The sequence below is a fragment of the Onychostruthus taczanowskii genome, unplaced genomic scaffold (assembly GCF_017590055.1).
Source record: "Onychostruthus taczanowskii isolate IOZ18803 unplaced genomic scaffold, ASM1759005v1 scaffold6, whole genome shotgun sequence".
Lineage (NCBI taxonomy): Eukaryota > Metazoa > Chordata > Aves > Passeriformes > Passeridae > Onychostruthus > Onychostruthus taczanowskii.
In genome coordinates, this window is record NW_024503679.1 from 5288110 (window position 1) to 5305081 (window position 16972).

Sequence of the window (16972 nt, forward strand, 5' to 3'; positions counted from 1 at the left end):
TTTACTCAAAATATAAGTAACGGCCCTTCTTTTTTTATACTACCAAATCAACACGATAATTCTGGAATTCATTAGTGAAGAACACTAACCAATCCAGCATAATAGCTTTACTTCCTCTGCAAAACACTTCAGAAAATATCTAAATGAATATGGAAATGCATCTTTCTGTGGTAAATTGTTCATTATTGAATCATTATCAACTCTTGTTAGACAAAATTTCTCTCTTTTGCAACGTACAAGATCATTAAAATGTTTGAGAGCTCCATCATGAAAGACAGTGGCACTTTATAATCCACTATCTCTTCAGGCAAATATGCTTACGACTGAACATAATACACAAAACAACAACATCCCCTTGACACACAATTCTTTCTTTTAATGGTACTCTTAAGTGTTGACAGCAATGGTGAAATATGTTGTCGCTCTCTCTTCTTCTTTTTTAATAGTTTTTAACTATTTCAGAAATGTGTTATCATAGTCATGATAAAATTTTGGGAAGGGATGTATATCTTAGATCTTGGTTGTGGAACCCCAGATGCTCAATCACTGCTATTAGCTAGTGAGACATTTCCTATAAGCTCATCCAGTTCCTGTTCTAAGCCTCCCTCCATCTCCTTTTAAACTCCAGAGATCCCAAAATAATGAACCAATGCCTTAAATATCATATGTCTACATTAGCTAATAAAATAAATGTGTTCATTCTCTTTATGGGAACATGCCCACAATTTAATATTAAGAAAACCGTATAACATCTTTTTGTCTAAAAACCTTTAGAAGAATTATCACTTCTCAATAAGAGATAAAGAAACTATAAACATAGATAGTAGTACCACACATAAAAGTAGTGCTCTATGTTTTCATGTAGCCTTTATCATTCCTCTCTCCAAACTTTCACCATCAATTAAAATACAATGCAAAAATGAATGATGTGAAGGTGTAATATACAAAGCTGTATCCAATACAGTAACATAAGTAAAATGAACAATGGCAAGCCCAAAAACACAAGTGGAATACTTTTAAAGCATACTTTTAGAATTTTAATGTGAACATATCTTAGAGATACATACTGAAAGCTTTCTATAATTCTTGGCAACATATAGAAGGAAACAAAGTACTTTTGCTCCAAGGAAATAAAATCCTAAGAACTCTTAGCCACAAAGCTTAACAAAACTATTTCAGTTCTCAGCTGCTTTGGGTGACTGACATATACATATCGTGCTATTTGTTAATCCTGACTACACGACCATCTAAATGGAAGCTTCTTCTCAAATCTGTATTAATGATGTAATTCTATTATGTCTAATAGAATCATCTGTTCAATAAAAATGAAAAGCCAAGAAGATATAGTTGCACCAATTATTTTTGTCATATATTTAAAGGCATATATTGTTTAGAAATTGAAAGGCTTAAATTAAAACACGAGCAATTAATTTGCCTCTGGTAATACAAATTTAAAAAGCAATCAAACTTTGCTATATATATTTTTATAAAATAAAATCAGTAGCAGCTACAAAGCCTAGAGACATTCCACACATGCTACTGATCAAAATACTGGAGAAGCAATTGAAGTAACTTGTCTTTTTAGCTTTTTGCTAAAAAAGAAAGAAGACAACATGTTTGAACGAGTATTCAGAGAAAATCTGCTTTATCAAAATAACTGCTGCATTTTAGCTTTGCTTTCTTCAGATAGAAGATTGTCATTGACCAATTGGCACGTCCTCTCTCTAATCAAAGTCTACAGAGATGGGCATTTTAAAACTGCCTGTTTCCAGCTTCATATATGAAGTTTAAAGAAAATTCTTTCTTTAAACAAAAAATTGTTTTCAGCAATAGCTGAGCTTTGTCTGTCTCTGTTTCAGAGAAAATTAAAGTAGTAAACAAAGACGGAGCAAAGTAGAAAGATTTCCAAAAGAAATTGCAGACCACCAGGATTTGGATTTAGGTAATCCACTTAGATTACCATGGCTGTGTCTTAAAAGGACAATACTGAGATCACAAAATAGGTCATGTCTACAAGATGGGGAATATAGAAGTGAAACAATGTGAAATGTAGAAATTCAGAACAAATATTCAGAGTCATCCTGAAATCGACGATACGAAACAAAAATGGTCCCAAGACCATGTATTGCCAAATTAAATATCTTGAAATCAACATTTTTACATTCTGAACTGGACACACAAAAGGAGATTTTTCAACCAATGCCATCAACATATTAGCATGTTTCCGGTAACATGAAGTGTAGACAATGAAAAAAGTTTTTAAGGCCACAATACACCATTTGCTTGCTTTTTTTCCAGTTTCAAAAGCAGAAAATGTTAAACAGATCTGGAAGCAGGAGTTTCCATCTATTTCTTAGAAGTGACAGAATGTCTAATACAACAAATATCAAAGAAATTAGAAAATTAAAAATAAGAAGCAAGCCCTCAAATTATTATCTGAAGGGAAGCCTACAGTAAATTGGTAGGTAATTCAAGAATCGAACGTTAGGGGAAAAAAAATGTTTAAATAATTGGTATAAATGTCTTTTCAACCCAAAATAAGAAAAAATAACCTTTAAAATAATTTAGAATTTACATCAAATCAAAATAGATCAGCTTTCTAGATAAAATTAAGAAAATCTATTTCCTTCTTCTAAAAAGTCCTGGGTAATAGCCTTTCTGAGGAACTCGCCCAACATAAAAAGATTTGAATAGGAAAGTCAGTGTTGGTATGAGAAACAGAGCAACTTCCAGATGCTTGACATGTCAGGCCTAGACAAGGGAATGAAAAATGTCTCTTTCTGACCAAAGAGGCTTTGAGGGGATACTCGTAAAGAATTACCTACTTACCCATCAGATTTGAGTTCATGAAAGGTGTCGGTGACAATCCTTCATGAGGCCCTAATCGACTGTCATTCAAGTGATCACTGTAATGAGGACTGTCTGCAAAACCCTAGAGAAAAAAAAAGACCAGAGTATTAAACAGATTATTTGGCAGCCCTGCTAATTGAGTGTAATGACACTTTCCTAATTAAATGTGCAGAGTCACAATTGGTCATTAATCACAAAAGTTGGCTTTCAGGTCTATCTCACAGAAATTACTCTCTGCCCACATATTACTTTCTCCCCATCAAAAAGAAACCACATAGTTTCTTAATAAGCTGTGTCCTCATGGACAAGATGTCTAAAAATTGAATAATACAGAGATATTTTGATATTTGAATCCTCTTAGTGTTAAAAGTCACTAACCACAGAGAGTAAAATTAGTCTGAAGAACTTGCAACTAATTTCTTTTTCCTAAGCTTTCTGTTTGCATTAATAAAAGACAGTAAAAAGTTCAGGAAGAGTCACTAATGTGAAGAAAAAATGTTGGTGCAGATGAGAAGAACAAATTCATTTCTTCTTGCAGCCTGATATTAAAGTTACAGATTAAGAGTCATTTTGATACTATCACATTACTAGCCAGCATAGCTCACTGACAAAAGGTTTACTTCCATATAGTGATTAAATTAACAACTTTGTCACCCAATTTGCAAGCAAGCACTGAAACATTTTTTTTCATTTTTCTACCATTAGCACAGCCAGCTTACTAGGCTTGGAGCGCCCCTTACGCAGTCAGAAAGTACTGGCTTATTGAAAGCTGACACCAAAGACAGAGAGATGGAAAACAAAGAAGTTCTTGGATGTAGATATTCTTTAATTAACCCACTTAGTAAAGCTCTCCTCAAGACATTTTTAAATCCCATCAGCTTTTCCGTATAAAGGTATGAATATGCCATTTACCCTTCAGACTTACCAGATGCACACAGAATCACTTATTCTGCACAAAACCTGAAAGACCTGGCACTCAAAATTGTACTTCCTTTATAGCCAAAGTTGTGAAAAATATTGTGCAAACCTTATCTTACAATTCACACTTAGTCACTTCTTGTTCAGAAACCTAAAGCTCAGGCCTAATTAAGAGAGGAGGGAGAATTGTTCACAGCAACCAGAAACCATCCCAAGTGCCCTGGGACTATAAAATCATCAATCACTGAACATTTATCATTTCTCCAGACCGCAGGCTCACATTCAAGACAACATTAATGGGGCTGAAACAGGCCTCCCTATCTTTGCAGGCGTGCTGTCAGTTCTACCAAAGGGCTGCTAAGTGAGGGCTGAAGAACTGTCACAGCACTGCTGCTGCTTATTGGATGCGTGTCACACTCCTGCTGCTGTTGGGCTGCACAGCAATCCTTCCCGAGACCCAGCTCCCCACTGAATCTTTGGCTGACTTCATCTGCTTCAGAATCGCCGATACACTTGTGATAGGCATCCAGAAACAATCTTAGTGACATTTACAACTTGGTTATGACCACAAGGGTGTCCTCTGGAAACCATGACCTAGCCCTGTCTGTCAGACAAGCAGCGTGGAACAGCAGCTGCTGAGGAAATGGAGTGGCTCCTAGCTAAGGTCACCACATGTGGTTTATTTTTATGCTGAAATGAAACAAGAAAGAAATTAAATCTGCTGAATAAAGAAACAAAAATTTGCAAATACAGGGCGAAAAATAAAGCTCCTAAGTAGTCAGCCTTGTATTTGTGTCTCTGCTTTTACTCCTTATAATGGTTGTTTTTAAAAAACCTTTTTTACTAAGATTTTAGCGATATTTTTAAAAGAAAGAAACTAAAGGACACTATCAGTGATAAAAGAGGATCCATATCTCAGTCATTCAGCAAGTGGTGCCCAAACGAGGCCCAGAAACTGCAATCTTTAAGGCATCTATATTTACAGAGTAACTAAGATAAATACTGCAAATATAACATGGGTAAGACTCATTTCATATATGGCTGCACATAACGCAACACAATCTACCTAATGCACAGGACTCTTAATGGTCCTCCCTATGTTAATATTTCATATCCCCTCACAAAATAAAGGAATTGGAGAACTGGGTGGGTGGTTCACACAAAAATGAATATTCTTCCTTCTATCATCAAAATTCCTGTGAAGAATACTTGACATCATGTTCTTCTCATATACCCTCTCAGTTTCCCAGAATGCACTTGCAACCAATTACCACAGCATCCAAGTTGTACTTCTGTACTACAAGACAAATCAACTGCTTCATCTGCCTGGAAAATACTCGGGGTTATCCTTCACAACACCAAAGCCATTGAAAACAAAACATTTGGTATACAGGGTGGAAACGCACTAAGAGATACACAAACCCTTTAAGTAGAATTGGTTTTTTCTGTACTTTAACACAATTCCTAAAATTAATTGTATCAGGCATCTCATTGTTTGCCACTAGAGAATTCACACTTGTGCAAATTATAACCTATGCCTTCACCTACAGCGGACCAATGTAAAGAGGTCTTACCTTGGCCAGCACGCCTGACACCAGTTACTCAGTCTCAGTATTCAGTTATGGATTATCAACTCAGGCCACAGAGCTCTGTTTGGGATTAGAAACCCTGCGCTGATTCCTACAAATAACTCACCCACTCTAAATGAATACAAAATAACCACAAACACGTGCAGTTTTGATTTGACAACTTTTGCAATTCACAAAAGCAAATGAAGAAAAATCAGAAGAGCTCTAAGGACAGTGATTTAAATTACCCAGTATTTTCAGAGCATTCTTCACATTTAAACTGTACTTGAAATAAAATTCACTCCTCTTACCATTCCTTGCTTTTGCATCTGTATTGTTAACCTACAGAGTAAACAGCAAAGTACTACTACTGGGAAGAGCTGTAACCAATCATAGATAAAACTTTAGAAGCTTCGAATAGCTTCCGAAAAGCTACTGGAAGCTTCCAGTCATACAATGAAATCTCAAAATATGTATTTAATGAATACAATAGTGCAAATCGACAACATATGCTTATTGCTCAAAGAAGAACACAGTTGAAAGCCTTAAGGTCTGGAATACCAATGAAGGATAGTGTTTTTTAGGACACATCCCACTTGTGCGACTGAGTAATGAAGAGAAGACACAATCAGCTGGCACATGAACTCATCCCTCATGGCAAAAGCAGCAGAAGATGGCAGCGAGGGATTTACATGACATTCTATCAGAGCCCCTTTTCAAATCCATGTTTTAAGCAAGACTCAATAATACACACTGCCAAATTCCATTCTTCCTTTCTGAGAAAGGCAGGAAATCTCAGTTCCTGACAATTTGAAGACTAATCTACTGAAGCTCACTTAACTATAGCTGGATTGATACAGACTGCAAGCAGAAAAAGGAACTAATGAGTCATGCCAAAAGTTCCTCTCCTCTCTTGGGGAGAGCTATGTGATGGTACATATTCTGGCTGGTGAGGTCATTCTTTGGACCACAGGTGGGCTTCCAAAGCCCTTTGGAGCATTTTTACCTTCTGTTACCTGCAAGGCATGTTTAACATAGAAAGGCTGGAAAGAGACATTCCCTGCTGAATACACATGCCTATTTCTGCCTCTGTGCCTCCTCAGCAAACCTACCAATGGATTAATATACATCAGAGTGCACACTTGGAGTGTTTAGCAAATAACTGGCAAAAAGTCCACAAGACAGGTGTTACTGGACAAAAGTATTCCCTGTTCTAAGCACTTTGTTCTGAAGGGACTGCAGATAACTGAGGGCATTTGTCTGCTTGCAGAAAGCAAACTGATTTTTGAATATGATTAGATGACATAGCTGTAGACTCAAAACTGTCTTGCTTGTTCCAACCTCTTCATAGCTATTACAAAAGCAAGTTTTAACATTCCCAGAGGAAGACAAAACTTCTCTTTCTGTACTGTTATAGCCCAAAGAAAGTGCAATTGGGGTTAACTGCTCCCTTACAGCATTTTCTAATGTTGTCACTGTTCACTTTGCACAGGCCTCTCCCTGGATCTGACTGTTTGTGATCAGAAAGACCAAGCCAGATGCATCTACAAATAAAAGCAACAGGTATTGTCTACTAATAATACCTGTGATGAAATGCAGCAGAAAGACTATTGCTAATTAGCACTGCAATTTAACTGAGTAGTGAACGCATTCTCAACATTGCATGCTCTAACTTTATTCGTTTTTCCAGGATTTCACTGGATTAGAGTGATGTTCTCTAATCATTCCGATTAATAAAGTCCACCAATTTAAAAATTCCACAGTTGTAACATTCATTCCAACCTCTTCTGGGTAAGATACCCCCAGTGCCCAAATAATTTAGGCTCTACCTGTATCAGGATTTCCCCAGCACAGGGATGCTAACACAGCCAAAGCAATTCAAAATCTGATGCTATTTAAAAAATCATTAATACTTGTACACAAGACACCCAAAAATTATCTCGAATGTATTATTCTAGAAGACTCAGAAGACAAAATGGAAAAATCCCCAGCCCATACACCCAGAGTAAACACATTGCTTACCAGGCATGCTTATCCTACCAAATCATGAAAGAGTGCCTGACACAATGAGTCTATGCCCCATTTTACAAACACAGTGGTAATTAACCTCCTAAAACTCCATGTCTTTTAATGACCATGAAAGTTCTGTCATTTTGCTTAAATTTAATGACAGAAGTCACCTAAGAACAAGTCAAAAACCTTTCCCAGGTCACTGTCCCTACCCTTTTTCACTGCACTGGTTCCAGGTTTTCTGTGAGATTAATCCTCTCCCACTTACTTCCCCTTCAAAAACAAAAAAACTATTGTCCCTTAGCAATTATTTTCTGAAGTCACATCAGCATTTGTCCATGCATAAGCAAAATTGTACTCCTGACCCTAAATCAAGTTGTAGGGTTTTTGGTTTTGTTTTTAAATAACCACAACAACTTGTTTCCACTTCAGCGTAAAATGTGAAAAATGGAGAAGATACTGTCACTATGGCATATCATTTTCCTATGCATTTATTGAGTTCATACTCGACTCATTGAGTTGTCCTCCCCGTACAATTTACTACTCCACAGCATTTCATTTGCTCAAGTCCACTAGACTAGAGATAACAGGGGTTTTGTTTGTTTCTCCTCCCTTAGCCCCAAGCCCTCTCCTACACAAGTGCCTGGGAACAGACCAAAATCTAAGGCTCGTAACCAAGCTGCCAGATCACTAAGCACGTATTTGCATTTTAGCAATTTACAATATAGCTCAATTACTGCCTTTAAACTTAAGACATTAAAATTCCACTAAAATGAATGGTTGAGTTCACAGTTTGACGTGGCTGCAGACCAAAAGATTAAGTTTAATGAATGCTGCTTTCAATTCCTTGAGTTTTATAGTTTGGCTGACTTGAAATAACAAATATTAATTGTTTAAAGCTCAGGAATACTGAGGTCCCTTGCAAGCTAAATTTGGCAATGAACTTATGAATCAGGCAACAGTCATCCAAATGACTAATGTGTAAATGAACGAGTGAAGCTACTGCTAAAATCCACTTTATTTTGGATTATCTGGCACTCCAAACTAATCTGAAAGTTCTACAGACAAACAAAAAGGGAAAAAATACAAGAAGAGGGAGGGAAGTGAGGAAAGAAAGCAAGATGCAGAGGCGGTGAGAGACAGACGGACAGACCAGAGAGACTGACTACATCCAGGAACATTGCGCTGAGTCACTGACTGAAGGTTAGACAAGAGGCTCTGTACAACAGCCATACCAACATGTCCTAGTGAATTTAAAAGACTATGGCTTCTATGATTCTGAATAATTCCAGAAATACACAACCTTTAAAAAAAAAAAAAAAAAGAAAGAAAAAGAAGAGTATTTTTAGTCATTGAATCGATGTATCTGTCAACAGCTCTCAGAGGAAAGGCTAGAGAGCCAAAAACCTGGCTTGGTCTACTGAACACATAGATCAGGAAGAATGTTGCAAAAAAATAAGGTAACTTAAAAATAAATCCAGAGAAGAGTACTCTTCCTTTTTGCCCTGAGGATCACTTGCACTATATTCATTGACTTTAACAGAACGTCCACAAACATCACATTGTCACAGGTCACGGCCATAACTCCATTTAAATAATGAACAATCCTGCAACTATCAGTGGGAACAATGTTGTTTCCAAGCAATGACCAAAACAATCTCACAAAGTCTGGAGCAGATGGATGATGATGGGAGTCTCCCCACACTCCTTACACTGTTTCATCCACGTTGCTCTCATTTGCCCACTACAATCCAAAAGCTAAGGGACCAAGCTGAGCCCTGTCTGATGTGCCAGGAAACAAATACATCTCCCTCTGCAGGCTCCCAGCCCCCTGAGAACAGCCAGGACTTCAACCCCATCTCCTTCAGCTGCACAAGAAGCTTGGATAATGCTCCTTAACCAGAGGAATGAATGCAGTTTGCTGACGACGACCATCCAATCACACCAGAAACAAGGAGCTTTCTACCTCCACTTTCTAGCTTTCATTATGATTCCCTTTCTGTAACCATCAGCAAGTGTTAACATTCAACTGCAATATCCTAAAGACAGAAATGCAGCTTTTTGTGTAATTTGGTCACCTGCTACAACATGGTGGGGCAAAAGCAGGTATCACTACCCCAAATTTCACATATTATTGGGAAAAGTCAAGAGAGTTTTCACAAGTATCCTCTAAGTGACACCCTAAGTAACATGCTTTGTAACAGAGTTCTAAAACTATTCATTAGCTCCTTTTCCCATACCAAATTGAAACATATGAAAACTGTGTGTGCAGGAATGGAAAACAATTGAAAACACAGTTTCTTTTTTCAAATTTATTTTGAATGTTATTTATTTTTTAATAAACATCATTTTCTCCAGCTCTAAATCCATTTCCAAGAAGTTAAGTTACTGAGTGACAAATCTGATTTTAAACAGCTAAACCCAATAGCCCGTTACACCTCTCTAAACTCCTGTGAGACAAATATCAACATGATATGCAATAGGACAATTCCCTGGCCACATGGAAAACTAATTTGTGAACAGATTCCAATGCTAATTCCAATGTGGTAGGTAGTGGCAATAAAAAACAAAACAAAAACCACAACCAAAAGATCCACTTCTCCAATATAGATGAAATGAAAAATTCATATGATAGAAACCAGATTTTTCTAGCTCTTATCTAAGCTATAAACCAGGAGATGAAATGATACAAGTATAGCCAACAGACTAACAACAAACGCTTAAAGAAGATACTTGAAAACCTGACTAAAGCATTCAGAATTTAAAAAAACAGAACTTGCTTTGAAAAATGCTGCTCATGAATCAAATTATAAAGTAGGCTGCATTTGCAAGAATCCTGAGCACTGAATATGGAATATTTAATTTGGGTTTTAATTCCACAGTGAATCATCTGCTACCTTGTAAAATACATCAGGAAAAGCAAATAACCAGCAGTAGAACCACCAAACAAGGTCCCTCCCCCGCCAAAAAAATAAATAAAAAAAAACAGAGGACAAAAAGGACACAAATACAACAGACTTGATAACACTTACTGTGTTTCTGTGTCCCTCTTGTCTTGTTTTGCTATTTAACAGCTTCCCTTCTTGTTATGTACCTGAGATTAAGAGGTATAAAATACTATTTCAAAACCTGCTATCTCATTACTATTTTTTTACTTCTTGGCAAATTACAAGTACTCTTGAGGTGAGGGGAGTATAGATTGCACATGAAGTATTTTGGATTCGAACTCCTGTCTGAGTACTTTACATACAGTAGAGGGAACAACCTGTTGCCTGATGCTGCCAAACCATCTAATCTAACAGTGCTATCTTCATCAGTTCCACTCTGCCTTCAATTTCATACACAGAGTTATGCAAAGGAACAGGAGGATAAACTGCATCCTCAGCACTGAAGCTAGATTCATGTTAAATCAGGTCAAAATGTACATTCACAGCTTTTAGTGCAATGTACATGTTGCAAATTATTTGAAACACCCGCAGGTTAAATTTTGGAAGAAAAATGCCTCACTAATTTATGCTAAATTTTTAACAGTTACAATTATTATGTGTGTATATAAAAAAGGAAATCCATCTAGGAAATATCTTATGAAAAACATTTCAGATATGCTTAATTTGGAGACAGCAATCTGAACAGATCAAAAACTGACTTGCTCCTTTTATTGCTCCTTTGTTACGACAAAACCAAAACAACGAAAGAAAACCTTGCAGAGCATTATTCTTCATGAAACAGCAATCATTAGCCACACCACAAGAACCACTATAACAAAAAAAAATGTTTAATTACTCCAAAAAAAGTGATTATGCTGCTACATTACAAATGGCAACTCGCAAATACACAGGAAAGCTAAAAAGTTCAGGACCATCACAAAACAGGAAGACAAACTTTAAGTGCTGTAGGGCAATATATTATTGTACAATATATTATTGTGCAGAAGACATGGTACTCCAGTCAAGTACCTCAGAATACACTTCAAACAGCTCAGGAGAGCACGACTTTGAAAAAGCAGCTTTACCATCTTCTGCAAAACACCCTAAGAGCTCCTCTTCCAGTGCAAGGCATTATGAACACGTGCAAAACTATCTGTAGTTCTATATCACTCAGATAAGGGAGAGACTTGCGTACATCAACTAAAGATATTCAGTGAAAACCCACCACCGCTGCACACAGAAAGGTAAAAACAAGATTGGAGACTAGGAAGAAAAACAAGCCCCACATGAGACAAACTTGGTACACAGTATTGTACATGGACTTCAGTACAACAATTCAAGAATAAGGGAGGCCCGTCACAATCAGCACGTCCCAGCATTCCAGTGACTGCTAACTGTCATTCCTGAATTATTCCTATAAACAATTATTCCTGTAAACAAAGCTTCCCTACTTTTGTCTTCATGCCCCGCAATAGTATCTTCTCATATTATTCATTTTTCTAACAAAACAGTGTACATATGCAAAAAGAGATTTTGCTCACAGAAGTCACTAATGTCTCAGTTTGTACCTTTTAACAAGTCTAAGACCATCACAGCAAATTCGAACATGAATACCTGCTGTTCTTTCAGTGTTAGAACACTATTTAGCATTAGGTAATGGAAAGACAAGGCTCCTCTATGAGGTTTTCTCAAGCCTGCTGGAATTCCTAGCCTTTAATGTTACTTCAAGACACTATTGAAGTAAGAATGTTTTAGCTTTCAAGAAAATATTACCAGAGACTCTTAAAATAAAATAAACTGCTATTACATATGAGAGAAGGTTCTTGTCTGAATTACTTACTGATGAAAAGATTAAAACCCATGACAAACACCAACCCCAAGCACAGGAACATACTTCTTGTTTTCACAGTGAAGAGAAATTGCCAGTATGTTTTCCCCAATTCCCCAAAAAAAAACCATACCCACACCAACACTCTTCAGTAATTCCATTAATAAATCAAAGAGTGGATAAACAAATAGAATAAAGTTTGCTGATAGCAAAATTTTTTTTTTAAATAATCCTAACTAAAAATTAGTGCAGAGTTGCAAAGAAAGTTTTCCATGAAATTGGTAATAAAAGTGCAGATAAAATCTGGTGTAAATAAATACAAAATGAACACACTCAAAAATAACTTAATGTCATAACAAAGTAGTAAGTATGGTGCAATGTAAGACAAAATATTACTTTTCTACACAGTTTTTAGAACATTATCACATTGCAGCTCAGTGGCAATCAAAAAAATGCATTACTTGGTAACAAGAAAGGAACAGAGAATGAATCTATCATTATGTAAGGCAGAAATTTATGGTATACCCTCCTCTTGACTAGTGCATGCAGTCAAAATCACCCTAACTCTGAAGCTGTACAGAAGGAGCAGAAAGATTCAGGGAACGGCACCAAGAACCAACCACAGGTTAGGAGCAGTTACTATAAAAGCAGATACCAATAGATTAAAATTCTTCAGCTTGGCTGAACATACAAGTGGCCTGTAAAGTAAAGGTGTTTGCAGGGAAGACAGTAAAAATTCTCAAGCGTATCAGTAACCATTTGGAACACAGGAACATGGTGGCAATCAGTTGCATCACTGGCCAGCACACATAAGACAAAAAATCCCTAAATTTCAGCATAAAATCCTTGTAATTGTTGCCAAAAGTGTAACCAAAGCCAGAAAAATTCACAAACAGCAGAGAGCATGCCCACCAGCAGCTATGAGAACCATGTCCAAAAGGTTGGCTCTGTCCAGGAAATCTAAGCAAAGAGCTGGGGTTTTGCTAGGACAGTACACAGTAAAGGTGACAAAATATTTGCTCTATTCTTACACTCTTTCCTTATGCACCATTGCTGGCCACAGTCAGACCATTTAAACTACACTGAACCTTCAGGAGAATTTCGGAAAGAAAAATATCCTTTAACCAGTATTCCATCATCTTTTTGCATTAGCTTTCAACAGGTATGCACTAAACTATCACCAAATTCCAATTCTATTCACTTGAAAACTGCTTCTCTTTCCATGTCTTTGGAAATTCCAGCCAAGAGTGAGCCAACACTTTAAATTCTTAATAGCTGTTAACACTATATTGTGACCTTTAACAGAAAACTCAAGTAGTAGGCTGCACATGGACTTGAAAACAAAAAGTTGAAAATGACACACAATATAAAAAGAATAAGTGGTACCTCTTGAGATTTCAACTTTTCTATGTCTGTGGAGAGATCTGAGCTTTTTCCATGAAGACTGCCATTTTCCTGTAAACAGACAAACAAGTAATAAGAACAATTAGGACAAGAAGAACATTCTATATTGAAATATTGGGAAAAGCAGTGGATTAGAAAGTTGAACATTTAAGACAATTACATCTTACTTAAACTCTGTGTTAATCAACACAAGAAATAACCTAGAAATGTAAAAGGCTGTGTATGATTTGCCCTGCCTTCCGAGAAACCAATCTATACTCTCACAATACAGACCCACACACTCATTTTTGCTCTTTCTCAGAGACATCTGGTCTAGCAGCACATGTAGGAGTAGACAGAAGTTATCGTTATTCAAAACCCTGAATCAGTAATTTGCCTCATTAGTTGAAAGAAAACCAAAAACTAAAGACCATACATCATAGCCAAAATTTATGCATGCAAGCTTGATTTAAACTGGTAAACAAAGTCCAGTGCTTTTTCAGTGAATTCAGAAGTGAAATTCCTGTGTTCTACTTTTTTTTTTTTACAGAAGATACCAGCCACAGGACAAATTAATTTGTGGTTCTTAATCTGTACCAATTCTATATACAGAGAATACATATTTCTAGTGTTCACTTTTCTGGGGAGACCACAGGAATTACATTTTCCTGTGAAAAGGAATTGAGTTTTCTTTAGAAGAAAACTATTGTCACCTAAATGACATTCCAGGTGACCATTCTTTATTGCCTCATTTAAAAAAAAACAAAAAAAAGCACCAAAAAACCCCCAAAACTAACACATAATGCTCACTGACTTTACACTATTCAAATATTAGCTGGCTGATCCTCCACCATGCAAAAAATTGTGATTAATACAGCCACACAGCCAATGAATCACAAGCTCAAATTCCAGTTAAGTCAGCTTAACACATAATCGATTAAAATTGATCAGCAACATAAAAAATGACAGTCAAAACACCAAACACATGATAAAAATATGAGTTACATAAAGCTGCACAGTAAGATTGCATTTCAAATGTAGAGGAGGCATTTGAAGGTTCAGCTTCATGCCCCACGTTACGCAAGAAGTTTTAAAAGAAAGTGGAATTTCCATGTTGCATAGAAATATTTCCTCCACACATAAAGTACTTCCACATTTATTATAATTTATTTACTAATGATCAATGAAAAAATCAGAACTTCATGAGAAACCTTCCTACTGCTGTCTTCCAGAGTAAGGCAGAGTCCATAATAACACCCAGTGAGCTGAAGCAGGTCTTGCAGCCGACCCATTTCATTGCACAGCACAAGAAAGCTGCAAAGGTGCAAGTGCTAGCACAGCTCTGCCTCAAAGGCACTGAAATCACAACAGCAGGTATGCTGTGTATATCTAATTCAGGTACTTAGCTCGTTGTCCTTTTAGGGAGTAAATATTCCTAAAAAGAAAATGGAGTAGATGAAAGGGAACGTGAGTAACTAGGGGCAAGCTTGCTTTGACCATTGTGTTTAGTTTGAAAAGGGTCATGTTATTTTAGGATATTAGATACTAGCAAGAACCTTCAGCTCAGTAAGTGGGATGGATGAGGCTGGACTGAGAACAGGAGAAAGGTATTTAAAAAGAAAAGCCTCTCTTCAACATCATGACAGAGCACATACTATAGCTGGTTAATGTTAATAGAGAGGCAAATGTTCCCTACACTTTGCCAATAAATCTGCTCCTAAATAACCTGACTTCTACTTCCAATTTCTGACTATATGTTAAATAAAACACACGCTCATCATTCAAGCATACATATGGTTTACTTTCATGAATTCAAAGCCTATATATTTTTTGGTCTTACAAATCTAAACTGATGCTGTAGGTCCTCAAAGTCGTTAAAGTCTCTAAAAGGTGCTAATCTGTATATTGAAAGGAGTTTCCCTTCAAAAACTTTGCCAAATAATCTGCTGATTTATGCTGTACATTCCCATAAACTTTCATTATGAATTATTATGTGGGTATCTTACCCTTGAAGATTCATATGAAGGACTTGGCTGACCGCTTGTTCCCCAGGATGTGGCACCTGTTCGCTCATCCATACCTAGCAATAAAAAGAAAAATAAAAACCTGTGAGAAATGATAGCAAAAACAATGGTCTTTGATGCAACCTGAAAAAATATTCATCTGCTTCCATACATTCTAAGTAAATTCATCTGCTTTCATATAATAAAGGAGTGTTTCTAAAAGCAAAACTTCAGATGAACAGCTTCCTTATTAATTAAGCTGGCTACAGAGGAACCTGTTCATTTGGACACCTGCAGCTGCTGAAAACAGGAGCATAAAAAGCCAAGAAATTTGCCAATCTGCTGTCTGCCCAACCCAATCCGTAAGAAATTCGCATGAGTAACAAAACAAGCACAACGATGTGAGCATCATGGCTTTTTGAGCAGCCCGATTTATCTGCATCTCAAGCAAGCACTGAAATATTGCAGCACATACTGTGAAACACATACTTATTATCTACTCTTTGCTCCTGTGTCTTGCTTAAGTATTGTAAAATGTGCAAAATTATTTCCCCTGGCTGGCCTTTATGTGACACACAAGATATTTTAGCATAATGGGGAAAAAAGGCAAGACAGACTGGTTATATTTCAATGGCTTAAAAAACCCACAGAGAATCATGGTCTCTGCACTACTAAAACAGTAATATTTTCTACACTCCGTAACGGTTCTTTTAGAATCAGTTCCCTTTATGCAAATCCAGGTTGCAGCTCACAAGAGAAAAGGGAAGGAAAAGATCTTTAAACACTGTATCAGAATATATACCCTATGTATTATCCAATTTCTATCCAATTTAATTGGTCAAACCACATTCCCAAACAGCTAATTGCAAAAGCACCTGAATTCCTGTAGAAAATTCCTTCATATAGGATAAGGCTGCTACTATCCTATCAATTAGGTTCCTGATTATCTGCTTCACAAGACTTTTTTTTGTCACATGTGGAACATTTCCATCCTAAACTGCAGGCTTCGAAGCACTCTGGCCAACAAAATGCAACTCATTATTTCCCTGTCATACAAACTTTTCTCATAAAGTGTTTTGATATAAAGCATACATTCTTTATGTGATATATACTATAAATTATTTATGAAGTTTTATGTCATAATTTATAAATAAGAACTAAGTGTCCCAATTTATAAGTAAGAGTAGAGTGCAAGCTACTCCATACAACCATCTCTAAACCCTATCTTTATATTGCAACTATAAAATGTTCATGCATATTTCTCATATAGCCATACTGCAAAATTGAATGTAAACTGATATTGTAAATAACTACCTATGGACCATTACAATTCTAATCATTATTTCCTTAAGAAATGTGCTTTGTGAAGCTATAAAATAATGTTTTGACAAAACGTGCAAAGAGGAACGTTAAACTGAAAGTACAGTAAATCACTCAAATAAAAACTACAGACACTTTTTGTGTACAGCAGGAAAGATCCTCAAG

At 36.5% G+C, this 16972-nt stretch overlaps 1 protein-coding gene across 6 annotated transcripts in view; it reads right to left on the reverse strand.

The window, feature by feature from the left end:
• The window catches only part of TCF12 (transcription factor 12), a 160757-nt gene that overhangs the window by 103170 nt on the left and 40615 nt on the right, over positions 1–16972 (reverse strand). For all 6 annotated transcript variants that reach the window (XM_041418418.1, XM_041418417.1, XM_041418416.1 and 3 more), the window contains exons 4-6: positions 15491–15564; positions 13488–13556; positions 2830–2932 (exon numbers count right to left, since the gene is read on the reverse strand). In XM_041418418.1, the coding sequence (XP_041274352.1) occupies positions 2830–2932; positions 13488–13556; positions 15491–15564 (246 nt within the window). The remainder of the gene's footprint in view (positions 1–2829; positions 2933–13487; positions 13557–15490; positions 15565–16972) is intronic.